The 25805-nt window shown below is 61.1% G+C and overlaps 2 protein-coding genes across 2 annotated transcripts in view; one reads left to right on the top strand and one right to left on the bottom strand.

The window, feature by feature from the left end:
- Positions 1 to 25805, bottom strand: part of SND1 (staphylococcal nuclease and tudor domain containing 1) — a 242458-nt gene that overhangs the window by 32299 nt on the left and 184354 nt on the right. The gene's annotated exons all lie outside the window — the stretch shown is intronic.
- LRRC4 (leucine rich repeat containing 4) lies at positions 4006 to 7811 on the top strand. Its single transcript, XM_048499491.1, is given in 5 exon segments — positions 4006 to 5045; positions 5047 to 5465; positions 5468 to 5835; positions 5838 to 5995; positions 5997 to 7811. Coding segments are annotated over 5 exon segments (2046 nt in total). The 5' UTR covers positions 4006 to 4410; the 3' UTR covers positions 6463 to 7811.

Here is a 25805-nt window from a genome sequence, read left to right as displayed (position 1 = left end):
GGACTCAAAGGGCTGCCTTTAGGGACCAGTTATCAGCATGAAGAAGAAGAAGAGTTTGGATTTATATCCCCCCTTCTCTCCTGTAAGGAGACTCAAAGGGGCTGACAATCTCCTTGCCCTTCCCCCCTCACAACAAACACCCTGTGAGGTAGGTGGGGCTGAGAGAGCTCCCAGACGCTGTGACTAGCCCAAGGTCACCCAGCTGGCGTGTTTGGGAGTGCGCAGGCTAATCTGAATTCCCCAGAGAAGCCTCCACAGCTCAGGCGGCAGAGCTGGGAATCAAACCCGGTTCCTCCAGATTAGATACACGAGCTCTTAACCTCCTACGCCACTGCTGCATGGCGGTGTTTGTCCGGTGAGACTACATAGGGTTGCAGCTGTTCGATCCCCATGCCAAACCCGGAGGATAAACCATTCATACTTTGGGATTTGGGTGCCATCCAGACACTGGCCAGCTCTCTATCCCAACCTCCTGGCTGTGCAATAGAGGTCCAGAGTCTCCCCCAACTGCTGGGGTTAAACAGGTCAGGGCGGAACAAACTGAAGCTGAATCCTGGTAAGATAAAGGTCAGACTGGTTGGGAAGGCCGTGAAAGGCCGCCATGCCCCCCACTTGACCCACGTCGGAGTCTGTCTGTTCACAGGGGCCTTCTCTGTTCCGCCCAGCCTGACAGAAGTCCAGAAGGCTCCCACGTGTCTGCCGTTCCGCAAGTGACGCAAAACTGAATTGTTCAGGAGAGCATTTCTATCAAGGTAATAAGCCTGCATTGTTATGGAATGGGTCAGGAAGGCTACTGTACAAAGGAAAAACGACTGTGGACTAGACCATTGTATATATATGATACGCATTACCTGTTCTCTACACAAATTATTGTGCATCACCATTTTCTGCACCATTTAACATCACATCTCTAATTTGTTTCAGGTTTTTCTAATCCCAGTCCTATTGCATTGCTTACTAGATTGAATTGACTTCCTCTTGAATTGCAGTGGGAACGGTGGTAAATAAACCAACAAGCTGTGGCGAGCTCCCCGTCACTGGCACTGTAAGCAGCAGCCTGCGATGCTCCAAGCTGATTCCACATTGAGCAGGGGGTTGGACTAGATGGCCTCTAGGGTCCTTCCAACTCTAGGATTCTATGATCCTTTCTGCAGTTCAATTGCATGTTCAGGGATGTGATGCCAAAACCCAAATATCTCAGTTAGGCTAAATATTGGTAGCAGCTTAGTGCTTGGGGGGTGGGGGGAGGGACCCTAGGAATCCAGGCCCAGTTCCCCATCTCAAACACCTGCTGGTGAAAGGCAGAGGAGACCCTCTCTTCTCCAGCCCTCAGGAGCAATGGCAGGCCATCCACGTGGCCGAAGCACCTCCCTTTTGCACTCCATATGGCTGCTGGAAGGCCTCTCGGCTGCTGGCTACTGTGCTGCTGTCGGTGATTTTGAGGGTCCCGTCCAGGTGGGAGCAGAGCAAGCGGCCGGCCAGCGGTCATCCGGCCTGGGAGGACCAGAACCCAGGAACAGGAAGGGTGGGGAGACACCCGCTCGGGGTTTGACCGGAAATGCCAATACAATAACCAGGCAGAGAGAAGACAGCCGGCCGAGACACAGGAAATTTTAATTCCAGAAATCAGTTCAGATTAGCCACACTTCGATGCAGGCGGCAGGCGGGCCTCACGGGGAGCCGGGGCAGCCCAGCAAGGGCGCGGGGGAGTCAGGGGGCCAAACAGCCCATTCAGCTGAGACCACCTCCACCAACAAGGGGGGGGGGCGGCCAGAACGATGCTGGCCTCTATACCACAGACCCCTCCCCCTCTGCCAAGTGCTCCCACCCCTCCCCGCCAGGAGAACGGGCCACCGTTGACATCTAGTGGTACGTCAAGGCAAGGATGGGGGCCACCACAAGACACACACGCCCCCCCCCCCCGTCGCTCAAACACAGGGCGACTCAGACACAGCAGACTCCAGAAGACCCGGGTTCGTCTCTACGCAGCCACAGAGTTCACCGGGTAACCTTGGTCTGGTCCCTCTCTTGCTCAACCTATTCCACTGGGAGACGAAGACTCACCCACACTTCCCCCAGCACCCTGCAGAAAAGGGGGGGAGATCAAAACAGGACAGAGGGGTGGACAAGAAGCAGGAACTCCCACCCCCCCCATTACGTTTCCCATAAGCTCTTCCCCTTACCCCCCAAGCATAGTCAGACACAAGCCACAAGCCCATCATGAGCAAGGGTTGAGTGACCCCCACAAACCTCTATGCAAACTCAGCCCCCCTGCTATTGGCCAAAGGGCACGAGGCAGCCACCCGGCAACCCCCCCTTCCTCTCAACAACCTTACGGGGTTTGCCCTGCCCTCTCTACATTCCAGAGTGCAGCCCCCACCCCACCCCGCTCTGCCCTGCACTTGCTGGGAGGATCTTTGGCCCCTGGTTTCCTCTGGGTCTTCGGTGTGGAGGACCTTCCAGGTCGGTGGGAGGAAATAGGCTCCTGGGCAGGACCACCGCCCCCTTGGCCTGGAGCCTCCTGCCTCTCTGCAAGAACTATTTCCCTGCTGGGCAGAGCCAAGTGGGGTCCCTGCAGTGCAGCCCAGCATCTTGGGGGCGGGGGGGATCCTGGAAGCCACACACAAGGAGGTCCTACTTAACCTGCCCCACACTCCCTGGGGCCAAAAAAGCCCCCTCTCCGGCTGGCAGCCCCCAGAGAGTCCGGGCGGGAGGGTTGCCTCGTCCACTGGCCCTGGCTGGCAAGCTCGGAGTGGTGCTAGATCCAAATGGACCTCGCTGCAAAAGGGAGCCTCTTCCTGGCCGCCCCCCAAGAGAAACCACGTCGTCCGGCCTGGGAGGGACAGTGGAAGCCCTTCGGCCTGGCCCTCCCCGCGAGGCAGGCCCGGATTGTGGTCGGCTCCTCCTGCGGCGGCGGCAGCCCCGGAACGCTTCTGGCCCACGGAGCGGGGGGGGGGGGCGGGACGGGCACAGAGGTGACCTGGCTCCCCCCCTCCTCCACCTGCTCCAAGCTGTCCTCAGGACAGTCCCGGTGGCTCCGCAGGGGCCGGAGGCTTCCGAGGACCTCCAAAGCAAGGCTGCCCCCCCCCCCCGCCGCCGCGGGGTCCTTACTTGTCCCGGCGCCCGGACTCGGAGCCCCCTCCGTCGGGGGCCGGCGGACGAGGAACAGAGGGGGGGGGGTAGAGGGTCCCACCTGCTGCGGCCCCGGGGCCAAGCCCCCCCCCCCCCCGGGCCAATGCCGCCGCTAAAGGCCGACCCCGCCAGCCCAGCCGAGCCGAGCGGGGGCGTCCTCTTTGCCTCCTCCCTCGGCGGCCAGGCTCGAGGGGCGCCCGGCTCAGGCAGGCAGCGGCCGGGGGCTCCGCGTGGCCGGTGGCGGGAGGAGCGAGCGAGCGAGCGCCGCCCCCGGAGGCAGGCAGGGAAGGAAGGAAGGAGGGGGCTCCGGCTCTCTCGCCCGCCCGCCCGCCCGCCCCCCCTCCCGCAGCCGTGCCCGAGCAGCCCGTGCGTCAGCGGCGGCGGCGGCGGCAGCTTCCCGCTCGGAGTGAAGGACAAAAGGATGCGAGAGCCGCCCGGGCGGCAGCCGCCTGCGCCACCGGGACCGGCACCACCAGCACCAGCAGCGGCATCGGGGGGAGGAGCCGCCGCCGCCGCAGGAGCCCCCCCGGAGCCCCGCCGCCGCCGCCGCCACCGGCCAGCCGCCGCCGCCGCCGCAGGGAGCAGCCGGGCCCCCGGGGGTCCGCCGGGGCCGGTGGCGATGGGCCGGGCCGCCGTTGCCGCCGCCGCAGCCCCGCCCGCTGCGGCAGTGGAGGGGCTGGCGAGGCGCTGAGCCAGGCACGGGGGAGGGAGGCGCAGGCGCTGCCGCAGCCCGCCCCCGGGGCCGCCCCTTGACGGAGCCGCCGCCGCCGCTGCCGCCGCGCACACAGCGCCGGCCGGACGCCTCGCCCTCGCCCGGCCCGGCCCGCCATGCCGCGGCCTCCCCGTCGCCAGCCCGGCCCGGCCCAACGACGCCCCCGGCCCGCCGCCCCGCCGCCGCCGCCGCCGCCCCGCCGGAAAGGGCCCCACGCCGAAGCCGCCACCCGCTCGCAGCCGCAGAGCCGCCCCTAGTTGGACGCGCCGGAGGAGGCTGCAGCTCGCCGGCCCGAGGAGGAGGAGGAGGAGGAGGAGGAGGAGGAGGGCGCCCGGCCAGCCCCGCCCGCAGCGCTGCGCCCCGACGCCCCCGGGAGGAGGAGGAGGAGGAGGACGACGACGACGACGACACGGGCAGCCCCGCGCCAAGCCGGCCCCGCCGTCGGATGGAGAGCAGCGCGGGAGGCGGCGGCGGCGGCGGCGGCGGGGGCTGAGGCGGGAGGCGGGCCGGCTCTCCCCGCTCGACGCCCCTCCCCGCCCTCCCCCCTCCCCCCGCCATGGTGAATTATGGACGTGGCCTCTGGCCAATGTTCCTGCGGTCGCCGGCGGTTCTCGTCGCCCACGCGCCGCCGCTGCGCCCCGAGTGCTAAGCGTTGCTGGTGCTGCCCGCTGCCGCTGGCCGTGTACCTGGCGGTGCAGACGTGGCTGGGCTGCGCGGCGGCGGCGGCGGCGGCGGCGGGGGGGCTGGCGGGGCCCCCGGGCTGCCCGTCCGTGTGCTCGTGCACTAACCAGTTCAGCAAGGTGGTGTGCACGCGGCGCGGGCTGGCCGAGGTGCCGGCCGGCATCCCCGCCAACACGCGGCACCTCAACCTGATGGAGAACGGCATCCGGCGCATCCAGGCCGACACCTTCCGCCACCTGCACCACCTGGAAGTGCTGCAGCTGGGCCGCAACGCCATCCGCCAGATCGAGGTGGGCGCCTTCAACGGCCTGGCCAGCCTCAACACCCTCGAGCTCTTCGACAACTGGCTGACGGTGGTGCCCAGCGGGGCCTTCGAGTACCTGTCCAAGCTGCGCGAGCTCTGGCTGCGCAACAACCCCATCGAGAGCATCTCCTCCTACGCCTTCAACCGCGTGCCCTCCCTCATGCGCCTGGACCTGGGTGAGCTGCGCAAGCTCGGCACACGCCTCTCGAGCCGAGGGCTTCGAAATTTTCCACAACCTCAAGTACCTGAACCTGGGCATGTGCAACATGCGCGACATGCCCAACCTGCGCCCCTTGGTGGGCCTGGAGGAGCTGGAGATGTCCGGCAACCACTTCCCCGCCATCCGGCCGGGCTCCTTCCACGGGCTCAAGTCGCTCAAGAAGCTCTGGATCATGAGCTCCCAGATCGGCCTCATCGAGCGCAACGCCTTCGACGACCTCACCGCCCTGGTGGAGCTCAACCTGGCCCACAACAACCTCACCTCGCTGCCCCACGACCTCTTCGCCCCGCTGAGGTACCTGGTGGAGCTCCACCTGCACCACAACCCCTGGAGCTGCGACTGCGACATCCTCTGGCTCTCCTGGTGGCTGCGGGAGTACATCCCCACCAACTCCACCTGCTGCGGCCGCTGCCACGCCCGTTCCGCCTGGGGCAAGTTCTGGTGGAGGTGGACCAGACCGCGCTTCCATAGTACCGCCCCTTCATCATGGACGCTCGGCTGACCCTCAACATCTCCGGTGGGAGGGTGGTCGAGCTCAGGTGTGCCGCGACGCTTCCATGTCCTCGTGCGTCCCGGTTGCTGTTCCCCAACGGTACCAGTCCTGGAGCTAATGCTGCCAAATCACTCAAGGATCTCCGCGTCCTCAACGACGGCACGCTGAACTTCTCCCAGGTTTTCCTCACCGACACGGGGGTGTACACTTGCATGGTCACCAACGTGGCGGGGAATTCCAACGCCTCGGCCTACCTCAACGTGAGCACGGCCGAGCTCAACACCTCCAACTGCTGGCATCCCCACCCCGCCCGTCCGCGGTGGAAACCACCGAGGCGATCGCCGCCGAGGACATCTTCCCCAAGCTCACCAAGCCGGGTAGCTCCACCACGCTCATCGGGTACCAGCCGGCTGGCACCAATACCACCAATCGCTCATCCAGACCACCGTCACCGCAGGACCCCGCCAGCCGAATGCCAACGGCTGATGCAGACCAGCCTGGACGATGTGATGAAGACCACCAAGATCATCATTGTTACGCTTTGTGTCGCGGACGCCGTTACTGGCGGACCATGTTGATTGTCTTTACAAATCATCGCGAAGAGGGCACCAGCAGCGAGCTAACTGCGGACGGTCGGCCCGACCGTGGAGATTATCCAAGTGGACGAAGACATTTCGGCCCCTCCGGCGGCGGCACCTCCAGCCACCCCTTCGGGGACCACGGGTGGATCAGGTGAGGGGGCAGTTGTACTGCCGGCTATTCATGACCACATTAACTACAATACTTACAAAGCGTCCCACGGGGCCCACTGGACAGAAAACTGCCTAGGGAACTCGCTGCACCCCACGGTCACGACTATTGCCGAACCTTATATAATTCAGACCCACCCCCAGGAGAAAGTGCAGGAAACGCAAATATGACTCCTCCTTTCCTCTCCCCCCCCCCCCATTATTAAACAAAATGCAATAGAATGCACAACACAGAAAACGACATCAACTTTTGTACAGAGAGGTGGGGGTGGGCGGGGGGGGGGCAGAATTTTTCTTGTATATGCTTATATATTAAGTCTGTGGGCTGAGAGAAGAGACGCAAACGACACTTGGAGTGTACAAAAACAATCCCCTATTTTCTAACATGGAAGTGCTAGTGGGGAAGAGGAAGCCGACCCCCGACCCCCCCTTCAGCGGCTCTCCTCCAAAAGGGGGGGGGGGACCAAGGGCGACCGGGAAGTTGTCTGGAATGGAGGACCTGTTCAGAAGGCTGCAAGATCGGGGCGGGGGGCTCGCGAGGGGCGGGGTCTGCCCTTTTTAGACGATGTTACTTAGGATGCAGTAAAAAACCCCACACATTCGTTTCTATAAAGACACTCTTTCTGAAAGCCCACGGGGGGGGGGGGAACGCCCCCCGTATTTGCAGAGTTATCTTATTTACAGAAATGCGCACCATGGATTTGTACTGTGCCAAAATGTTACAAATGCAATAAAAGTCCATTTTTAAAAGAGAGCGAAGGTGAGAGAGAGACAGAGAGAGAAGGGGGTTGTGTTAAGCAGCAAACACCCTCTCGCTGGCGCACACGCACAAAACCAGCATTCGTCTGCGCCACCCTCTCCCAGGGTGGCTGACCATGTGCCAGGGGCCCGTGGGGGGTGGGGGTGGGCCGGCCACGCTGGACAAACATGCGGCCCTCTCCCAGAGGAAGAGCTGCTGTGCAGGCCGGCCAGGCGGTCTGTCGGTCGGTCGGTGGCTTCCCTCCCGTTGCAGCACATTCCTGCGGTTCCATTTAACCCCTCTGTGCGCAGAGCTGCACGGGCAGAACAAGGACACGGGGGCGGGGGGGGGGGCGCGTGTGTGTGCGGGTCAGGCTGGCAGGCAGGCAGTTTGACAGATGATTGTAGCACCACAGAGCCATTCTGTGCTTTCTGTACTTTCCTTTGCTGATGTGGCGAGGAGACCCAGGGCTTCAAAGGGCGCCAGTGTGCCCTCCCAGGAAAATGCCAGCAGATGCCACAGGAGACGGGGGGGGGGCAATCATCCCTCCGCATGCCCAGTGGCGAGTGGGGGGGTGGAGAGGAGGAGGAGGGGGTGGGGGGTGCTGAGCATTCTCTGCTTCCGCTGCTGGTGTGACTTCGGTGGCTCCTTTCAGCTTTCTAGGGCTGGGTGTTTGGTCAAAAGGAGGAAGAGGCGGTGAATCCAAAAGCCAGACTAATCTGACTGTAACTCTGAGACAAGTGTATTTTTGTATTTTAATAAATATTGTTAAAATTTGTAATAATGCCACATCCCTGAAGGGTGAGACTGAATGCCATGGGGATGTGTGTGTGTGTGTGGGGGGGGGGGGGTTGGCAGCAGGGGGGGCAGGGAGAAGGAATCCCCCGCCGCCTTTCCAGAGGGCTTTGGGAAGGAGGTCTGCGGTGCTGGTCGGGGCAGCTGAGCTACTGGAGCTCTCTCCAAAGGGCTCCTTCCCAAGAAAGATTTGATTTTTTAAAAATGGCAAAATCACCATTCCTTGAATTAAAAAAAAACATTTGAAGTGCTAGAATCCGCCACAAGAGTCCAATTGCAGTGACCGGGGGGGGGGGGAGCACACAGCCCCCTGCACACCTCCTACCCTTCCAAGGGTACGTTGAAGCAGCACCCCCAATTCAAACCTTGCCAAGCAACTAGAATGGGAAAGCGGGGGGGGGGGGGGGGGGGACGGCGGTTCTGGTTTGTGATGCAGGAGAGGAGGGGTTCTCTGAGCAGCCTCTGCCCGTCTTGGGCGAGCTCGGCCGGGTGTGGATGTCCTTTTTGTGGGGAGGGGGACAAGTAGGGATGTCTGGAGGATGTCAGAGGGTGCAGCTCTGACCTTCAGGGGCTCAGAGCACCAGAGGTGTGACCCCAGCCTCTCTCCCAGGGTCAATTTTCGTTATTGCTCAGCTGCTAGAGCCCCCCCCCCCGCCGCCCTCCCCCTCCATTCATTCCAGCGGCAGAGGCTGAGAGGTCAGGCTGCCGTTTGGTGCAGGGCCTGAGGCTAGGAGGAGCCTCTCTGGAGCCAGTGAGGGATTCAGAGTGCAGCCTGCCCCCCCCCCCCCGCCCGCCCACCCCAGCAGCAGCAGCCCTTTGCCAACCCAGGCGAAGCCTCAGTACCAAACCCAAGGGGGGGCCGTCCATGGCAAACAGGGAAGGGGGGAGGGTTTGTGGGCCGCAGCCCCGCTTCTCTGGGCAGCCTGGTCCCTCCGTGGCGCTCCGGCTGTGGGCCCACTGCGAACGCCTGCTCTGCTCGAGGGCTGAGGGGTGTGGGGTGTTCAGAAAGCTGGAGGTGGGAATGTCAGGGCTGAGCTCTGATCGAAGGGCTTCCCTGCCTAAAGTGGCCATGTGCCACGAAGCACGGCTTGGGAGGGGGGCAATGGGAGAACAGCCCCTCACCCGCAGCCTCCTGAGCTGTGCCAGCCCCTTGGCCGAGGGCGGCTCAGAGGCAGACAGGAGGGCTGCTGGTTCCCGGAGCTAAAGGCCACCCGACCCGAGTGAGCAGGCAGGCGGCTACTTGGGGAGCAGTCCAGCCTCCTGGGGGGGGGGAAGGCAGCCCCCTGCCCCAGCACCGCCCCCCCCCCAGCTTCTGTGCTTTGGGCTGTGCTGCCATCATTCCCCCTTCCCTCCACCCCCGCCACCGAGGACGAGGGCCTCTCTGTAGGGCCAGGAATGCACCACGGGCCACTCGACATGGGGGGGGGGCTCTTGGGCCATATGAAGGAGGGGGAGATGAACCAGCCCATTCCCAGCCTCTTGCGGGGGTGGGGGGATGTAGTGCTGGGAGCCTTCAAGATCCGTGCTGGCTTTTATCGCTCCAATCCATCAGTGCACGGAGACAAACTCGGCAGCAGCCATGGCAGCTGCAGCTCGGGGTCACGCGTTGTTTGCGGGGGGGGAGGCTCTCTCTCTCTCCCCCCATGTGCCCAGTCCTCCTCCCCGACCCATGCAGGGGCTCCCTTTCCCAGACCCTCGCAGCCCTGGAGAAGGCAAGGCTGGAGAAAAGGACCAGGCAGGAGCGGCAGGAGTTGGGTGGAACGCTTGACTTTTAATGTTGCCTTTCTATTAAAACACCCCGGTCAATAATGCCCCCAATTGTACGTAGAGGCCGGGCGGGGGGAGGCGCAGACGCACGCGGCACACAGCGCCAGCGACTCAATGGACAGGGCTCTCTTCCTGCTCCTTGGGAGTGGGTGGCCAGCAGTGTTTGGGCGAAGAGGAGCCCCCTGGGAATCCGAGCGCACGGGCAGGACCCCCCCGGCCCCACTGCTGTGGCCTGGTGAGGCTCTGGTGAGCAGAGGCTGCTGGGAGAAGGCAGGACAGCAGAGGCATCAGGAGAGTGTAGGGGATCCCCCACCCACCCCTCCATTGCAAGACCAGGCAGGCCTCCTAGGCCCTGCGGACACCCCCCCCCCCCCACAGAGCAGCCAAGGCCTCTTCGGGGGCTGCCAAGAGCGCAGCTGGGCCCAGAGGCCGCCCGACCGCTCGCCCCCCTCCACTTGGACTGGTCCTGGATTCCTGCAGAGCTCAAGCAGCTGAGGCTCAAGAAGCCGTTTATATAGCACAAGCGAGCTACACAAATGCCGTTGGGGTGGGGGGAACTCGAGCTTGTTGGACTGGGATCGGGGTCCCCACGCAAGGTGTTGGGAAGCTATGGCAAGGATCCCATCGGGACAGTCCGCAGTTACGACCCATATCACAGGGTTGGTGTGAGGATAAAACGGAGGAGAGGGGAATGATGCCGTGGTCCCCCCCCCCCCCGGTGAGGATGTCAGGGGTACCAGTGAATTGAATAAAGGGTATCACAACAACCACCGCAAAAGAGAGCCAGCTGGACGCCGCGGGTTGCCAGTGCTAGGCCAGGGATCTGGGAAATCCAGGCTTGAATCCTCACTGTCATGGAAGCCCCCCGGTGACCTTGGGCTGGTCACATATAATTCCAGCATAGCTCACCCCACAGGGTTGTTGTGGTGATAAACTGAGGAGAGGGAGAAGGATGGGGAGAAAGGCAGGAAGTGCAATGTGCAGTAAAACCCAAGTAGGTTCCATATCTGCATTCCAGCAATAAAACCAGGGAAGTGACCACTTCACTCACAATATCACTCCTGTCCCTTCCCAATGGAACCAGCCCCCCCAGCCCCATAGGAACGTGGGTCTGCTGGGAATGGGGGGCCGACCTGGGCTCTGGACGCCCTCCTCCCTGGGCTCGCCCCCCCCCCTGCCAGAGCCAAGCTGCCCTGGCCCTTCCAGGGTGCGCCGCTGTCCTTGGCCCCGTGCCATGGCCCAAGCGACGGGTCGTCACAACCCCTGGCACCAGCGGGCTTCCTCGGGGCTCTCCATGGCGAGGACTGCCCTGAAGGGTCCAGAGCCCCCACAATGGCCTGGGTGCTTGCCCCCCCCTCCAGAAACCAACAGCACACAGCCTTGAAAGACAGGACCGTGGAGAGATAAGGCCCACCCCCCACCACACACGGATCCCCTTCTCTGAAGCCACGTGGGATAGTGCCACGAGCCAGCCGTCCCTTGACCGCTCCCTGTGGCTGTGGTCGGCCACTATGTTCTATGATGGCAAATAACTTCACGTGTGGATATTGATCCTGCGTGGTCAGTTTTGTGGGACTTCAACAAACAGCACAAGATCAAGTGTTAAAAGGGAAGAGCTCAGGACAGGACTGTGGGCAGCAGCAGGGGGCCAGGGAGTGGACAGCTCTAGATGGGACGTCACGGGTCACACCTCGGCTGTCGGCAGAGCAGAGCCCAAAGGGGCTAGGTGGGTGGCAGGGCAGAGGCCAGGTACTGCTCCTCCGGATACGTCGCTTGGTCTGAGGAGGTGAAGGCCCCTGTCCCCCACAGAAAAGCCCGGCGGCTTCCCAGGCAGAAGCGCCCTGGCTGGGTCCCTCCCACCCAGCGGCCTCTGTCTGCCCCCTCACTCAGGCAGGTGAGTCACGGCAGCCCAGCCCAGCAGGCAGCAGTGGGGAAGCCCCCCAGCTCCCTCCGTCTGCCCCGTCCAGGACTGACTCACAACCTGGGAGATCATTCGGCAGGGCAGAGCGGCCACTTAGGTGGCGGCCCAAAGGAGGAGCTCCCGGCAGGCCAGCAGAGGGGGCGGAGATGGGGCAGAGAGCGTCTTTGGGGCTGGCTCCAACATGCACAGCTAGGGAGGCCTCTGGGTGCCTCGGCTGTCCTACTGGGCCAGGGGTGGCCTCAATATCTATGCAAGAATCGAGGTTCTATTATCCATGGAAGAAGGGCCTGATAAAGAAATGGGAGAAACCAGGCAAGGGGGCCTCAGGAGGGGATCCCAGCAAGACGGGCTTGGGGGGCTCTCACTAGGACACACACCTGCCCTTGGGCAGTCAAGGCCCCTGTATCCCACCACGAACGTGCCCCCCTCCCCCCGGATAGCAGGCGAAGAGAAGCTGCTGATTTGAGGCACCCCACCCTTCTCTCCTCCCACAAACTCCTTCCCTTCAGCAGGCACCTCTGGCGGCAGGTGTCGAGACTCCATAACCGGGACCGCCCCTGTCTCCTACTTCTGCACAGGCACCTGCTATCGCAGTCAATACGCAAGCGCTTGGGAAACCACCTCTTGAGCTCTGTCCCCAAGCTCCCGAAGGTGCCCTCCACCTGCTGCCTGGAAAATTTGGGGGGGTGGAAGTGGGCGCCACCTGTCCCACTGGCAAAAAGGTCCCAGGTGTGTTCTCTGCTGGGCCCAGTTCAGAGCGAGTGCCAGGAGGCAGTTGGCGGGCACAGCCTCCTGCCACCCGAGAGGTCAGGGCAGGCAAGGGAGAAACAGCCCCACAGGGGGGCAGGATTCCCTGCCACGCCTGACAGCGGAGGGCCATGTGTGGCCATCCCAGTGGCCGTGGGGGCCCATTTCACTTCTCTTGGGTCTCACCCCAGCCCAGCAGAGCTGCCCGCAGGAGAACCCCCCTTCTGACCTTCTGCGGCTCGCCAGGGGCTCACGCGGGGGAGGGTCTTCCTCCCCATCTCTTTGGAGCAGGAGAGGGTCCTGGGGATCTAGCCGGGAAACCCTCCCTCTGAGTGGCAGCCCCTCCCCTACACGGGAAGGCTTTCTCACAGATGATCCATGGCTAGGCCGCAAACCAGAAATACTCCACAAACCCATGACGGCAACCCTCGCATTGTAGGCACAACGAGCGTCTGGAACTGCCCCCAGATCCCCCCCCTGCAGAACTTCCCAGGAGCTCTCGACTCAATGCCCCCAACCCTGCATGCAACCCCAGCCCGGGCTTTGCTGGAGTTCCACAGGGCGCGGCGGGGTTCATTGAGGAGGCTGTGAAGCACAAGAGCCAGGTGGGCTCGACCGAACGGGCCAAGGGGCAGAACGCTTCCGGGTGCTGGGGAGTCGTGAGCCGAGCTGTGGGAGAGCCGCGGCCCACAGCCTCGCTGGAGGGATCATTTATATTCCTCTCTGCCCAAGCAAAGCTACCAAGGTGACTAAAAACTACAAGCAGCGCATTTTAAAACAACCCTAAAAGCCGTTTAAAACCAAAAGCAAAAAATCTGCACGAAGGCGGCAGCCACACAAAACAAACAAAGGAGCCTTCATCCGCTGGCTGAAGATAGCAAGGGGGGGGGGGGCTCACGAGTCCTCCTGGGGAGGGGACGCCAACAATGCAGCCCACCACGGAGAGGTTCTTGGCCTGGTCTCAGAAGGCCTCCAAAGAGCACAGTTGGGTAGGTTAAGAAGGGGTCAGCTGATGGCAGCTGCAAGCTGGGCTGGCTGAGGGCCACCGAGGGGACGTGGAAGGTCACGTTGGCCCCTGAATTGGACCCAGGGATACAGTCCCCGCCGCCCACTTCCGGCCTCTTCCCTGGGGCATCTGGCCGGCCACTGTCGGGAACAGGGCACTGGACAAGATGGACCTCACTGGGGGGATCCAGCAGGACTCCTCTTTGGGTTTTCATGGTCAGAAACCAAACAGCAACCTGTTGTTGGGAGGGAATCCATCCTAGGGCAACGGTTGCCCCGCGGCCTCGCTCCTCTGCAAAGGAGCTTAGGTCGCGGGTGGTGCCCCCCACGTCTGCTGAGGGGGCTGCCGGGGAGCCGCCTTGGAGGAGGAGCCCAGTGTTTGGACAGTCAGCCAGGGGTTGGGCTGAGAGCAGCCCGGACAAGGACGTTCCAGTGGGCAGCTGTCTGGCCATGCCCGAGTCCTGGGCCAGGGCCGAGGGGAGCTGTTCCTTCCCTCTTGGGGGGTGCTGCCCCAGACCTGGATTGCCTGTCCTCCACCCACTGGGCAGTTCCTCAAAAAGGAAGCATTGGGGCAGCTGGCAGCAGGGGGGTGGCCCTCAAAGGAGGTAAACAGGGATGCTCGCTCCCACTGAGGGTTGGAACAGAAGTGCTCCCCTCACCCCCAGGGCTCGAGGGTCAGATGCATGGACTCCCCCTGAAATTCGCCCTGGGAGAACTGCTAGATGACCAGGGCCTTCTGCCACTCAGAGGGAGAGGTCGGAGCCCCGGCCTGAGCGGTGAAGTCCCCAGGAAGAAGGGCTAGCCAAAGACTTTTTTTCGGAAGGCGGTCGCGGGCCTCACCGGTGTTCAGGAGACCTTGAAGGTGGGGCAGCCCCTCTCGCCGGAAGGACCTTTGTCTAAAGCAGCAGGACTCCTCGGGAGCAACTCCGGAGCTCCTGTGTTGTGCTTTCCTTCCCCTCTGGTGTAACCCTCTCCTAGCATTGTGGTGTGGGCCAGGAAGAGCGGCCTGGCCAATTCAGCGGCCTAGAGAGCCTTGCCTACGGCCACCTCCAATATGGCTGGGCAAAGGGAGGCCAGGGCTGGTCAGCAGAGGCCACGGTGGCCTCAATCTGGGCTGTGGAGCAGAGGGGCTGGAGATTCAGGGGTCTTCGGCCATAACACCCCGTTGGAGCCGTTCTCAGAAGGCAGAATCCGTGACAGAGAGTTGCCTATTGCAAGCCCTTGGGGGAGCCACATTGCAGAAGCTACAGTGAGTGGACGACCCCTCTGGCCAGATAGGGCAGAGATGAGCAGGAAGGTCGCCTGGGTCATTTGGCCTGGGAAGAGGATCGAACATGGAGGGCGGGGAAGAGGAGAATGGAGCCAGGAGCCTTTCCTAACAAAAAAAACAAGACCCTTGAGGGTGGGGCTTTTCTCCTCTGCCACCCCCCACTTTGTGCAGCCGGGAGGAGGAAAGAGGGGGGGTTTCCTGCTGGGGCTCCTGATGCCAAGTAGGAGTTCTCAGCTTTGAGCGCAGGCCAAGGGAAGGTTTTCCAGTAGCATTTCTCCTGTCACAGATGCAGGCTTAAAACATCAGGAGAAAATGCTACTGGAACAGCTATACAGCCCTGAAAACCCACAACACACTCCGGTGACGGGCCACCAAAAGCCCGACAAGTTATCAATATCTGTTTCCTTGTTACCAGGGACACCGACACTCCAGAGAATAGGTCGGCTCAGAAGGTGACCTGCTACCCGCTTTGTTCTCACCACTTGGGACATGCTGGCAGGCTGATGGGAATTAGTCCATGAACATCTGGAGTGGGCTATAGTTTGAAGACCCTGCCTTAGGGAACCTCCAGACGGTCAAGCTTCAGACCTAAAAGCAAATCCCTCCTGCCTGAAGCCTGTGCTGCCTTGACCCCCCCCCCCACCCACTCTGGGAATTCAGCCCTAGCAGGAGAGCTCCTTCCAAATGATGTTTTCGCAGGTCTTCCAGGGACACAGGTCTCAACACGACCTGTTCACATCACTTGCTGGCTGTAGCAGATGAAGGTCTCAGCCAGCTGTCTCCTGGCACAGTAAAGGCCGGGGGCAGCAAGACCCTCCCTTAGGAGTTGTTGTAAGATTGGCACATGTCCTTTGCAGACTTCTCCCTTCTTGGTTTTCCTGTTCTGACAACATCACGGGCCTTTGGAGTTGTCTGTGCCCTAAACCAGAGAACAAATAGCCCTATATTTTGGGCAGCAGTGGCGTAGTGGTTAAGAGCAGGCATTCTGGGATGGAGGAACTGGGCTTGATTCCCCCACTCTGCCGCCTGAGCTGTGGAGGCTTATCTGGGGAATTAGATAGCCTGCACTCCCACACACGCCAGCTGGGGACCTGCCAAGTCTATAAGCCGGAGCTCTCAGCCCCACCCACCTCATCAAGCTTGTTGTGAGGGGAAGGGCAGAGATTGTCAGCCTCCCCTTGAGCCCTCCAGGAGAGAAAGGGGGATATAAATCCAAACTCTTCTTTCTTTCTCTTCTATATGTCAAATTCCTCTCCCCATGTGTTCACACAACCCCTTCCGCACTGGAGTTCTCACCCAGTGATGCACAAAGCGGTTCGGCAATGGCTGGAAGAGGCTGCCACCCGCCTACTCCCTTCCTACCCAGAGGCCCCCCCCACTGCTTCCCTCGAAGCTTGTAACGGGCACTGGTCGATGGGGGACGCTCGTGGCCCTCGCCGGTGCGCACACAGCCTGTTCAGTTGTGAATATAAATATTAATTCTCGAGTGCTAAGGAAGTTGCCGTTTCGCACGCGGGCTGGTAAAACACCCAGCCTGTGGTCATGAGCGGGCCGTCTGAAACAGCACCGTGCTAATGAGTTGCTAATTGCCCTCCCAGGCACGCTGCTGCAGCGCCTCACACTCCGAGGCCGCGATGGCTGGCTTCCAGGGGGGGTGGGGGGTGGCAGAGGGCCCCACTGAGGGCTGGGGGGGGGAGGCTGGTCTGGACATGGGCTACCTGCCCTCCCATTCACAACGAGGATGCCGTGGTCAGAGGAAGGCAAGTCTGCTGGTCTGGCTGTCATACAGCCTTAAACTGGGCTACCACCCCCCACCCGCCCGCCCACCAATGGGACAAACAGAACCTTCCAGGTTCAGAGCCCACGAGTCCTGGGTTGGTGCCTCGCCTCGGCCGGTGCCTGGGCGCCTCTGGCCAGTTCCCTGCCTGCCCGGGACCTTCTACAGGGATCCTTGTGAGGACAAGAGGGGGGGAGGGAGAGCCGGGCAGGCTGCTCCGAGCACCCCGGAGGAAGGGCAGGGTGGGCAGCCACGGGACGGCCGGCAGCCCCGTCTTGCTGCCAAGGAAGCCGCCCCCTCCCCCAGCATTCCTAGGGGCAGATTCTGGCTTGCTTTAAAACACTGAGTCGTCCTCCTGGCTGCAGCCAGGGTGGGGGGGCAGGGTGCAGGTGTAATTTTTAAAATAATAAAACATCATTCCAGATGAATGGCACTCAGGCAAGCGTGGATCAGGCTCCTCATCACTTCCCACCAGCATGGCCACTGGCCATGCTGGCAGGGGCTGATGGGAATTGTAGTCCATGACATCTGGAGTGCCGCGTTCGCCACCACGGATCTATGACATTACCAGCACATTTCAAGTCTTTAGATCAAATCCTCTCAGGAGCCCTGCAAGGGTGCCCTGTCCACAGCAGGGAGGAGAGCTGGAGAGAACACAGAACTAGGACTGGAGTGGCCTGGATTCGAATGCTGCCTCTGCCACAAAGATCCCGAGGAATCACCCAGCCTCAGTCCAACCAATTTCACAGGCTTGTTGGGAGACATGAGAGGACAGAAGGCAGAACCAGTCTGAGCAGACGCTCCCTCTGTGCAGCCGGGCCCGGAGGCACCAGACAGGCGCTTGGAAATGTGCAGGCAGCAAGGCCTGGGGGCCTTTGGGACAGCCAGGGAGGGGGTGGCGGAGAAGGAACTCTGGCACCAGGAGAGGGACCCTCAGTGCCCAGTGAGCACACAGCAGCAGGCTCTGCATCCAAAGAGGGTCCCCTGTTCTCCAGGCCCGGAGGAGACAGCTGCACGAGGAGGAGCAGGGAGGCAGGTGTGTCTGGGTGCGCACATCTGAAAAGCAACTGGCCAAGTCATTGTTGACTTCTGGCAGCTCCCAGCAAGGCTCTCCAGGCAGGGAGGAGCGAGGTGGCTTGTCACTGCTCCCTCAGCAGAATCTTCCTCGTGGTCTTCCTTTCTGTGCCATAGGGCCAAGCCTCTCCAGATAAAGGGACTACAGTTCACACCCTGCCAGCATCATGCTGGCAGGGGATGATGGGAACTGTAGTCCATAACATCTGGAGGGGTCATGAAGCTTGACACTTATGTTCTGGCAGCCTGACCCCACCTCAGCTCTCCAGATCTGAGGAGTGCCGCTGCGCCTGCCCCCTTCCTCCTGCTGAGACTTATGCAAAAGCCAAAATTGGAAGCTGGGGGGAAGAGGCACCCAGCAGCAACCGGCCAAGTGTTCAAGTGCCACGGACCCACAACCCCTGAATGCCTCCTGAAACCACAGTCCCAAACTCTTGTTGATCTCTCAGGCCTCCAACAGAGCTGTCCTGCTCCCTCCCGGGTGCCCCCACGAGCGCCACTCCGTAGCTGCTAATTGTCCAGGGAGGAATCAGTGCCAATAAGGCAAAGCCCCCACTTCTGATTGTATCGCAGCAAAGGGACAGGCCCTTCTCTCCCTCACTAAATCATCACCTCAGCACGCTGTCGGCTGCTAGTCATCGACCTGCCCACAGCTTCACCTCCGTTGGTGAGTCAGCTGCCAGAGACGATGTTTCTCAGGCACGGGGAAATGAGAAGGTGTTTGGGTTCTGTAGCAGCCGGCCTCTCCCCCTCCCTCCTCTCTTGCCAAGTGGCCTCCGTCACCTGCCCAGCATCAGGAACCTGGGGTGTGTGTGTGTGTGTGTGTGTGTGAGAGAGAGAGAGAGAGAGAGAGAGAGTCCTCCCTCGCCAGGGCTGAAACGTAGTGACAGCGGCTTTCAGTGCAGCCCCCACCTGCTTCTGGAGTCCTGGGGACAAAACCCCAACACAGGCTGCTCCCTGCTCTGAGCTCCTCCATGGTGGGCATAGCGCAGCCAGGTGCCCGGGTGCAGACCCAGTGGCACAGATTTCCTCTCCCAGGTGTTCACTGCCCAGGGAGCCAACCTTCCCTTGGGTTGGACTCTGGAGCCAGAACAGAGCCCGGCTCAACGCAGCAGCCTTCCCAACACCCTGGAGGCGTAGCCTCTGGGCCTGCACGGTGGGCCTTCCCATGAGGAGCTGGCATTCTGGGAAAATGCTCCTGAAAGGGCATGTCCCAGGCAACTCCTCCATGCTGCCAAGGGCACCAGATGCACCAGACCCAGGGCTGGTGGGAGAGACCTGTCCAGAAGCAGGCAGGCAGCCCAATGACCAGCGTTGGCAGCCCCTCGAGGGCGGCCAGACAGCCACGCAAGCGCCACCTCTGCTCCTCCACGCAGTGGAATCACTCCCGGTGGTGTTTCCACTGCCGCCCAGCAGCTGCAGCCGTGTGGCCAGGCCCAGCCGGAAACTGCTCTCAACTGTGGATAAGTGGTTGCGTAAGAGAGACGGGAAAGGGAGAGGGGTTTCCGCGTCGTGAGCAGATGTCCTCCTCCCGAGGCCAGCCAGTGCAGTGGCTGGAGGGGGGGCCAGCAAGGCCCCTCCCTGGGAGTGTTCAGGCCCTCCTCACAAACAGGGTAGCGGCAGAGTTGATGCGGGGAAGGGGGGGAGAGTCTGAGCTGATCCCTCCTCAACTGATCAGGCTCAAAACATCAGCTGGAGAGAGGAGCAGCGCAGCAGCACACGGGAAGCCCCCCCCCCCACATTGGGGATGCCGTGCGCAGGTTTTCCAGGTACCCCACTTGAACAACTGACAGCAGGCACCTTCCTTGGCTCAGCTGTTTGGGAGCTCAGAAGGGCAGAGCCGCATTCCACGCAGTTGGAGGAGGAGGTTTGATTCAGCCCTGGGACATTATGGGGTGGCGGGGAAGGGCTAGAGATCAGTGGCCAACAGAGGAGATGGTGGGTCTGTTTGTGAGCAAGTAGCCCCCTGGGCAGGATCCCAAAGTGGGGGGGTGCTTCAAGCTTACCATGAAACAGCTCATTCTTTTCTCATTTGGCTGGAATTTTGTATGCCACTGCTCCTCCCTTGGGCTGGGACGCTGTCCTCCTGCTCATGGTTCCCTCCTCGTCCCTCGGGAGGTAGGGTCGGCAGACTGTGTGTACCTGGCTGAAGGTCACCCAGCAGGCTTCCACGACATGAACAGGGATTCGAAAGAGTCTCCCAGCTCTAACCACTGCACCATATTGAGGGTTGTTGAAATGTGTCCAAAGAGAAGGTGTCAGGGCCAAGAACCTGCCAGGTCAAAGGCCCAGTGGAGCGGGGGAGGGGTCCCCACACCTGTTGCCTGATTAGAACCAGGGGGCACCCATTGAAAATGCTGGGGAAGAATTAGGACTGGTCAAAGGGAAACACCATTTTCTCACGCAACGGTGATCATGGTGTTCTGGAATATGCTGCCACAGGAGGTGGTGATGGCCACCACCTGGGACAGTTTTAAAGGGGCTTGGACAGATTGGGATGGAGGAGAAGTTCCATCTTATGGCTCCCCCCAATCTGATCCTCCTCGATCTGAGGTTGGCAAATGCCTGAGCAGACCAGGTGCTCCAGGGCAGCAGCAGCAGCAGCAGAAGGCTCCCTTGCTTTCCACCTCCTGACGCTGAGTTTCCTCAAAGCTGCAACCTGTTGGGCCTACTGGCGCAGTAGCAGAATGCTGGACCTAGATGGACTCTGGTCTGATCCCAGCAGGCTAGCTCTTGTGTTCTGGCTATGAAGCCAGCAGGTGCAGGATCCGTGGTGCAGTCGGGTGCATTGGAGAAACCTTTTCCGCTTTTAGACGCCCCCTCCCCTGTTCCTGGCAAAAGGGCAGCTCTGGGCCTGGGAGGGGACTGTTCCGCCCTGTAAAAGCAGCCCAAGAGCTGGACGTCGCAGGACCTGCTAAATGCCCCCCAGGAGACCCCTGGCAGGCCCACTGCTCACCTCCCTCCCTCCCTCCATGCCAACCTCACAGCAGAGTCTGGGCACCGAGGGATGCCCCCAGAGCCCATCATCGCAGGGAACCAGAGGCTAGAAGGAGGCCCGATGCTCCAGCACTCCCTGGCTCAGATGGTGGGCATGTCAGACAAAGGATCTCTGGCCAGAGTGGGTACACAGAACTCCCCTCTACCCTAGAGCAGGCAGTCTCAGCCTCATCTCTCATACAAGACTCCCCTGTGCCCGGCCTTCCTGAGGCAGGGAGACCCCTCGCCAGTCTCTCAGACAAGTAGCTGACAACCACAGAGGTTTCTGTACCATCATTTAATGAACCAATTGAGGGTTTGCTGGGATATTGATTGGTGAACGGCCGGTGGTCTTTTATGCCCATATTTTTGTTTGCAAAGTTTGTGACAGGGATGGCCACCTTGTGCTTTTGGGAAAGACTGGGGGCGAAAAAAGTGTGACTTCTACCCCACCCACCCCCCAGGTCTTCCTTCTTCTGTTTATTTCTCTCTCATTCCCACAACTGGGCCTGACTCCCTTCCATGAACGTGTCTTATCAGGCTCTGGTGGCAGGAAGGCTCTCAAGGTAGCACGCACGCGATCGCATATCCCAGACGGCTCTGCAGCCCCTGTCTTCCTTCCTTAAGCCGCACAGCCACTGTCACCGTGGTCAGTCCTGGCTCTGGCAAGAGGGGTCTCACACCCCCTGCTAGCAGTCCGTTCATCCAGGCAGGTCACCTTTGGGCCCCGACCCACACTCCTGTGCTGCCTCCGTGGCCTCTCCATCCCCACCCCTCAGCCACCCCCCTCCTCTCTCTAGCCTCCTGTTCAATAATGTTGCTTACACAGGGGCTACTCTGATTCGCTTGCCCTCCTTGTGTCCCTAAAAGGGGCTCAACCGGGCTCCCGGAAAAGGCCCACGCCTCCCCCTCCTCCTCCTCCTCCTCCTCCTCGGCATCTTTAAGAGCTTCACCCAAGAGCCTGCAGCATTACATAATGAGCAAGCGCTGGCCATTTGTTTTCTTAACCGTCACTTTCTACCGATACAGGGAAAAGGGTGGAATTGTTATTGATCTTGGGACGCCCCCATCACTGGTTGCTCCAGGCAGACGGGTGGCAGGTGCAGGCAGCGGGAGAGCTGCAGGGGAGTCTCTCTGGCAGCATTCCCTCTGTTGGGTCTTCCGCAGGAGGCGCCATGCAGGGAGGCAAACACACACACCTACACTAATGCAGGCAGGCAGCAGGCAGGTGGCAGGCAGTGGCCCGCCTGTCCTGGTGAGGGACCGTCCCAGCATACCCATCCACCTCCTCTCCCCTTTTGCCCACAATCGCTCTTAATCCTTCCTAATTATTAGGTATGGATTCACTTCCCCTGGCGTAGTTTTGAGCCTGAGTGGTTTGACAACTTCCCATCAGCCCCACTGGCCAGCCACTTGGCAAGGGCTGATGGGAATTCCTGTAGTCCTACCTAACATCTGGAAGCGCCAGAGTTGAGCCACACACTCTCCTGCGTTTCACAGAACACCTGAAGATGGTGACCCTTCCCTTTAAAAGAGACTCCCTCAAGAGGGGCTCACTCCATTACGTACTTAATAAATGTCTCTTTAATAAAGCAATTTTAACTAACACCGATTATTGTTTGGAAGTCAGCAATTCTGCAGCATTCGATGTCTTCCTTGAAAGGAAAATGCTGCCCGACTCTGACAATGCTTATTCCCATTTTGTTTCTCAACTTTTCAAATCTGCTTTTGTCATCCAGATTTGAGTCCAGCAGCAACTGAGAGACCCGTGAGATTTTCAGGGTGTAAGCTTTAGAGACTCAAAGCTCTGTTCAGCAGTTCGGGGCGCTTTGCCTCTCAAAAGCTTATGCTGTGACAATCCCAAGTGCTGCCAGACTTGAGTCTAGTTGTTATACTGCAGGTGGGCACAGTTCCCCCAAGGTCCCCCTCACAAAGAGGGGCTCTTCTCACTCTCTCTGTCCTCCTCCAACAATCCTTCTTCAATTACCTCTGGATCGAATTCCAACAGCCCCCGACAGTGCCCCTGGCAGATGCCCGCGGGCAGTTGGAGCCACCCCTTTGCATACAGAACATACAGAACTGGCCTGTTGGATCGTGACTTCAGAGTCCATTTAGTCCACAGCCTCTCTCTACTGTGAGTATTCCACCAGGTGCCTTTGGGAGCTCACCTGCAGGATGTGAAAGCAAGGGCCTTCTGCTGCTGCTGCTGCTCCTGAGCACCTGGTCCATTCTGAGGCATTTGCAATTCAGATCATATAGGACTCACAGACTGGTAGCCATGTTTCTGCAGGTGCTGTTTCTTGCTGTGGGTTTTCGCGACCTCTTCAGCCTGCCTCTCTGGGCTCCGTCGGGCCTCCTCTTGGCATTATTGTTCCTCCTGAAAGGGGAACTGGCTGGCTGCAGGAATGAGTTTTCCTACTATCTGCTCCTGGAGGTTTGCCCCCTGCCTTCATCAAATGAGGTTTAGATCAGGGTGAGTTTAAACTGTCCTCAAATGTCCTGAGAGATCCCGACTTCCCCTTTCAGCTTCTCCTATGGCTTAAGCCCTCCACTTTTATCTCTTTGGAAAATCGTGCGAACATGTTGGAATCTGGGGAATGGGACTTTCCACTGATGGACCCCCCTGGATTTCACTGGCCCATTGCCTCTGCTCCAAATCCATCTGACAACACAGGCAAAATGCACCCCCCCTCCCCCCCAGATCCAGCCAGGGTTTCTTGCCCTCTTGCCTAGTCAGCTCTGTGACCCCTGGCTGCAAAGCCTCTGCTAGCTTTGGGATGAGCAGAGCAGGCGCCTCCCCAATCGAAGGGAAAGGGGGGCTGGGAGGGCTGCTCAGCTCTGCAGCGACACCTTCAGCCTAGGAGGATAAAACCCCTCTGCAAAATAAAGTGCGTGACGCAGCCGGGGAATGGCTGAGCAAGCATTTAATGCACACACACACACACACACACACGCAGGAGGGCAGAGGTGGAACAGCAACCACAGCGAGGTAGACCGGGCCTCTTCCCTGGCCTGCCTCCTCGCCTGGGCTGCACCCCCCGCGGCCAGAGGGGACCAGAATTTAGCACTGACAAACAAACAAGGTATAAACAAAACAAAACCAGCTTCTCCTCCCGATCCCTGAAGGAGCCGGCAGGGAAGGTGCTGAGCTGGCACAGGCCGAAGTGCTGAGATTATTACAGGAAAGGCAGGCGGAGCGGAGAACGGAGGCGGATTTTGCCGAGCTCTGGAAGACGGGAGCTCCAGTCGGCCGGCCCAGGGCTCAGCGGTCTCGGCCCCCAGCGGGCAAGGGAAGCGCGAGATCAGCAGCGGCCGATGCGCCAGCCCGTGCTCAGATGGCAGCGCTGACCCTGTTCTAAAATTACCCTCCAGCCCCAGAGGAGAGGAGAGGAGAGGAGAGGAGAGGGCGCTTCCGAGCCAACCCTCCACCCCCCCGCAGGCCGCCTTTGGAGACCTGGCCACACGTGGCCTGGGAGACAGCTCCACAGGGCCACCAGCCCCTTCCTCACCATCTGATGTGGGGCCAGAAGGCGCCACTGAAGGCTGCTGGCACGGCCAGCCGGGGGCCCCTTGCCAGGCGCCTGGGAGGGACAGAGGGGGCCGGTAAGATGTGCCCACTTTGAGCTGCTGTGGCTGCGATTACAGGCAGCAATGCAACTCTAAAGGAGGATGGGGGCCCCTCGTCCAGCCAGCACAGCAGCCTGGACGGCAGGAAGGCATGCCGGCCACTCCACCCCCAGCGGCTGCAGGGGCAGGGCCATATGTCAGGCCGTCCTTTGAAGGCAGCCCCCCCCCCCTCCCTGCTTGGCAGTCCTCAGAGCTTCCTGGAGAGCCTGCTGGAGAGGAGGGAACGCGGCACGCCAGGCTCAGAGCTGCCACCCAGGGGAAAAGCCGCCCTTAATTAACGGAGCCACCCCAGAGATCCAGCGGCAGGCAGGCAGGCAGGCTGCACGGAGAGCGGAAGCGGCCCCCTCGTGCGCGGGGAGGGGGGACACCACTCAGTGCGAGGGAAACCAAGACGTCTCCAAGAGCAGCCGGTCACCCTGGGACACGGAAGGCTGGCCCCTCGGCCTCCTGGCCCGCCTCCCCCCACCCCCTTTGCCTTCCTGTCCCTCCACCCCCAAGGAGCCCCAGATGCTCGGCCGCCTCGCTCATCGGCACCGGCCGCCTCGCTCATCCAGGCATCGGGATTTCCTTGGACGTGCAAGAAGACCGGGGGGGGGGGGGTGATCCGCAGAGGTTCCCGGAGGAGCTGGACTTGGGCCCCCGGCCTCTCTGGCACCCACAGTCAGGGAGAGCACTGGCCCAGCCAAGGAGGTCCCCCCTCCCCCCAGCAATGGGGACGGAGGCTTCCATGAATCAGCCCCACCATTCAGGGATTCAGCAAACGGCACAAAGACAATCCCCCCTCCCTGTGCTCAAGTCTCCACGGGCAGCAAGGACAACTGGAGGAACTCTCTACAAGCCACTCAGCCTGAGTCCGTCCGTCCGCCCGCCCCCCCCCCCCCACAACTGCAGAGAGCTCACTCTGCCTCCCTGCCCCACACCTCCCTCCTCCCCAAGAGGCCAGCCCCAGCAGCCAGCAGCTCCCTCCCTCCCTCACACTCCACTTCCCCCCTGGCTGTGCTGCAGGGCAGTGTGGAGGCAGCGTTGCACAGTGGCTGGAGCGCCACACCTCGGGCCAGCTACCCGCTCTCAGTCTAGCCGACCTGACAGGGTTGTTGTGAGGATACAATGGAGGAGAGCAGGCAGATGTAAGATGCTTTGGGCCCCCTTGCAGGGGCAAGGGACCAGTGAAGGAAATGAAGAGAAGCAGCCCCCCCTCCCTCCTGCCCCCGTCACCAGTCAAAGCCAAGGGAGGGGACCAGCCCTTTGGTGGTCTGCTCTGTGGCACGAGGGCTCTGGTGGGACGAGGCAGCGGCCCCCAGCCCAGCTCCTGCCCTTCCTGGCCAATCGCCAGCGTCCCCTCTTGCCTCCCAAAGATGCTGAGCATGAACCAAAGGCAGTCTTGGGTACCCGGCAACTGGGATCCTGCACTTCATGGAGTTGTGAAAGCAACAGCTGGGCTGAGCACAGCCGCTGGGCAGAGCTTGCCTCTCGGACACGCCAGGAGCCCCAGCAGGGCAGGTGACACAGCCTCACTCTCGCTACCTGGGGGGTGGAGTCTTCTGCAGTGGGCGGAGAGGATGCAAGGCCAGCCTCACGCAGACAGAGGCGGCAGGAAGATCCCAGGGCCCCAAACGCAGAGGGCCTCGGGGGGCCCAAGAAGAACAGCCTCCCACCTGTGCTGGCTGTAGGTTCTCTGGCCGCGGGGGCAGGGGGAAAGGGCTCTGGCGAACCTCTGTGGCCCCACCAAGAGCAGGACGTGTTGGGCCAGGGTTGGGGCAACATCTGGAGGGAGGGGGTCAAGAGGGAGTCTGTCACCCCAGTGATCTGCAGAGGC

The sequence above is a fragment of the Sphaerodactylus townsendi genome, linkage group LG06 (assembly GCF_021028975.2).
Source record: "Sphaerodactylus townsendi isolate TG3544 linkage group LG06, MPM_Stown_v2.3, whole genome shotgun sequence".
Lineage (NCBI taxonomy): Eukaryota > Metazoa > Chordata > Lepidosauria > Squamata > Sphaerodactylidae > Sphaerodactylus > Sphaerodactylus townsendi.
Note: the sequence above shows the minus strand (reverse complement) of the source record. Positions and strands in the feature narration are given on the sequence as shown.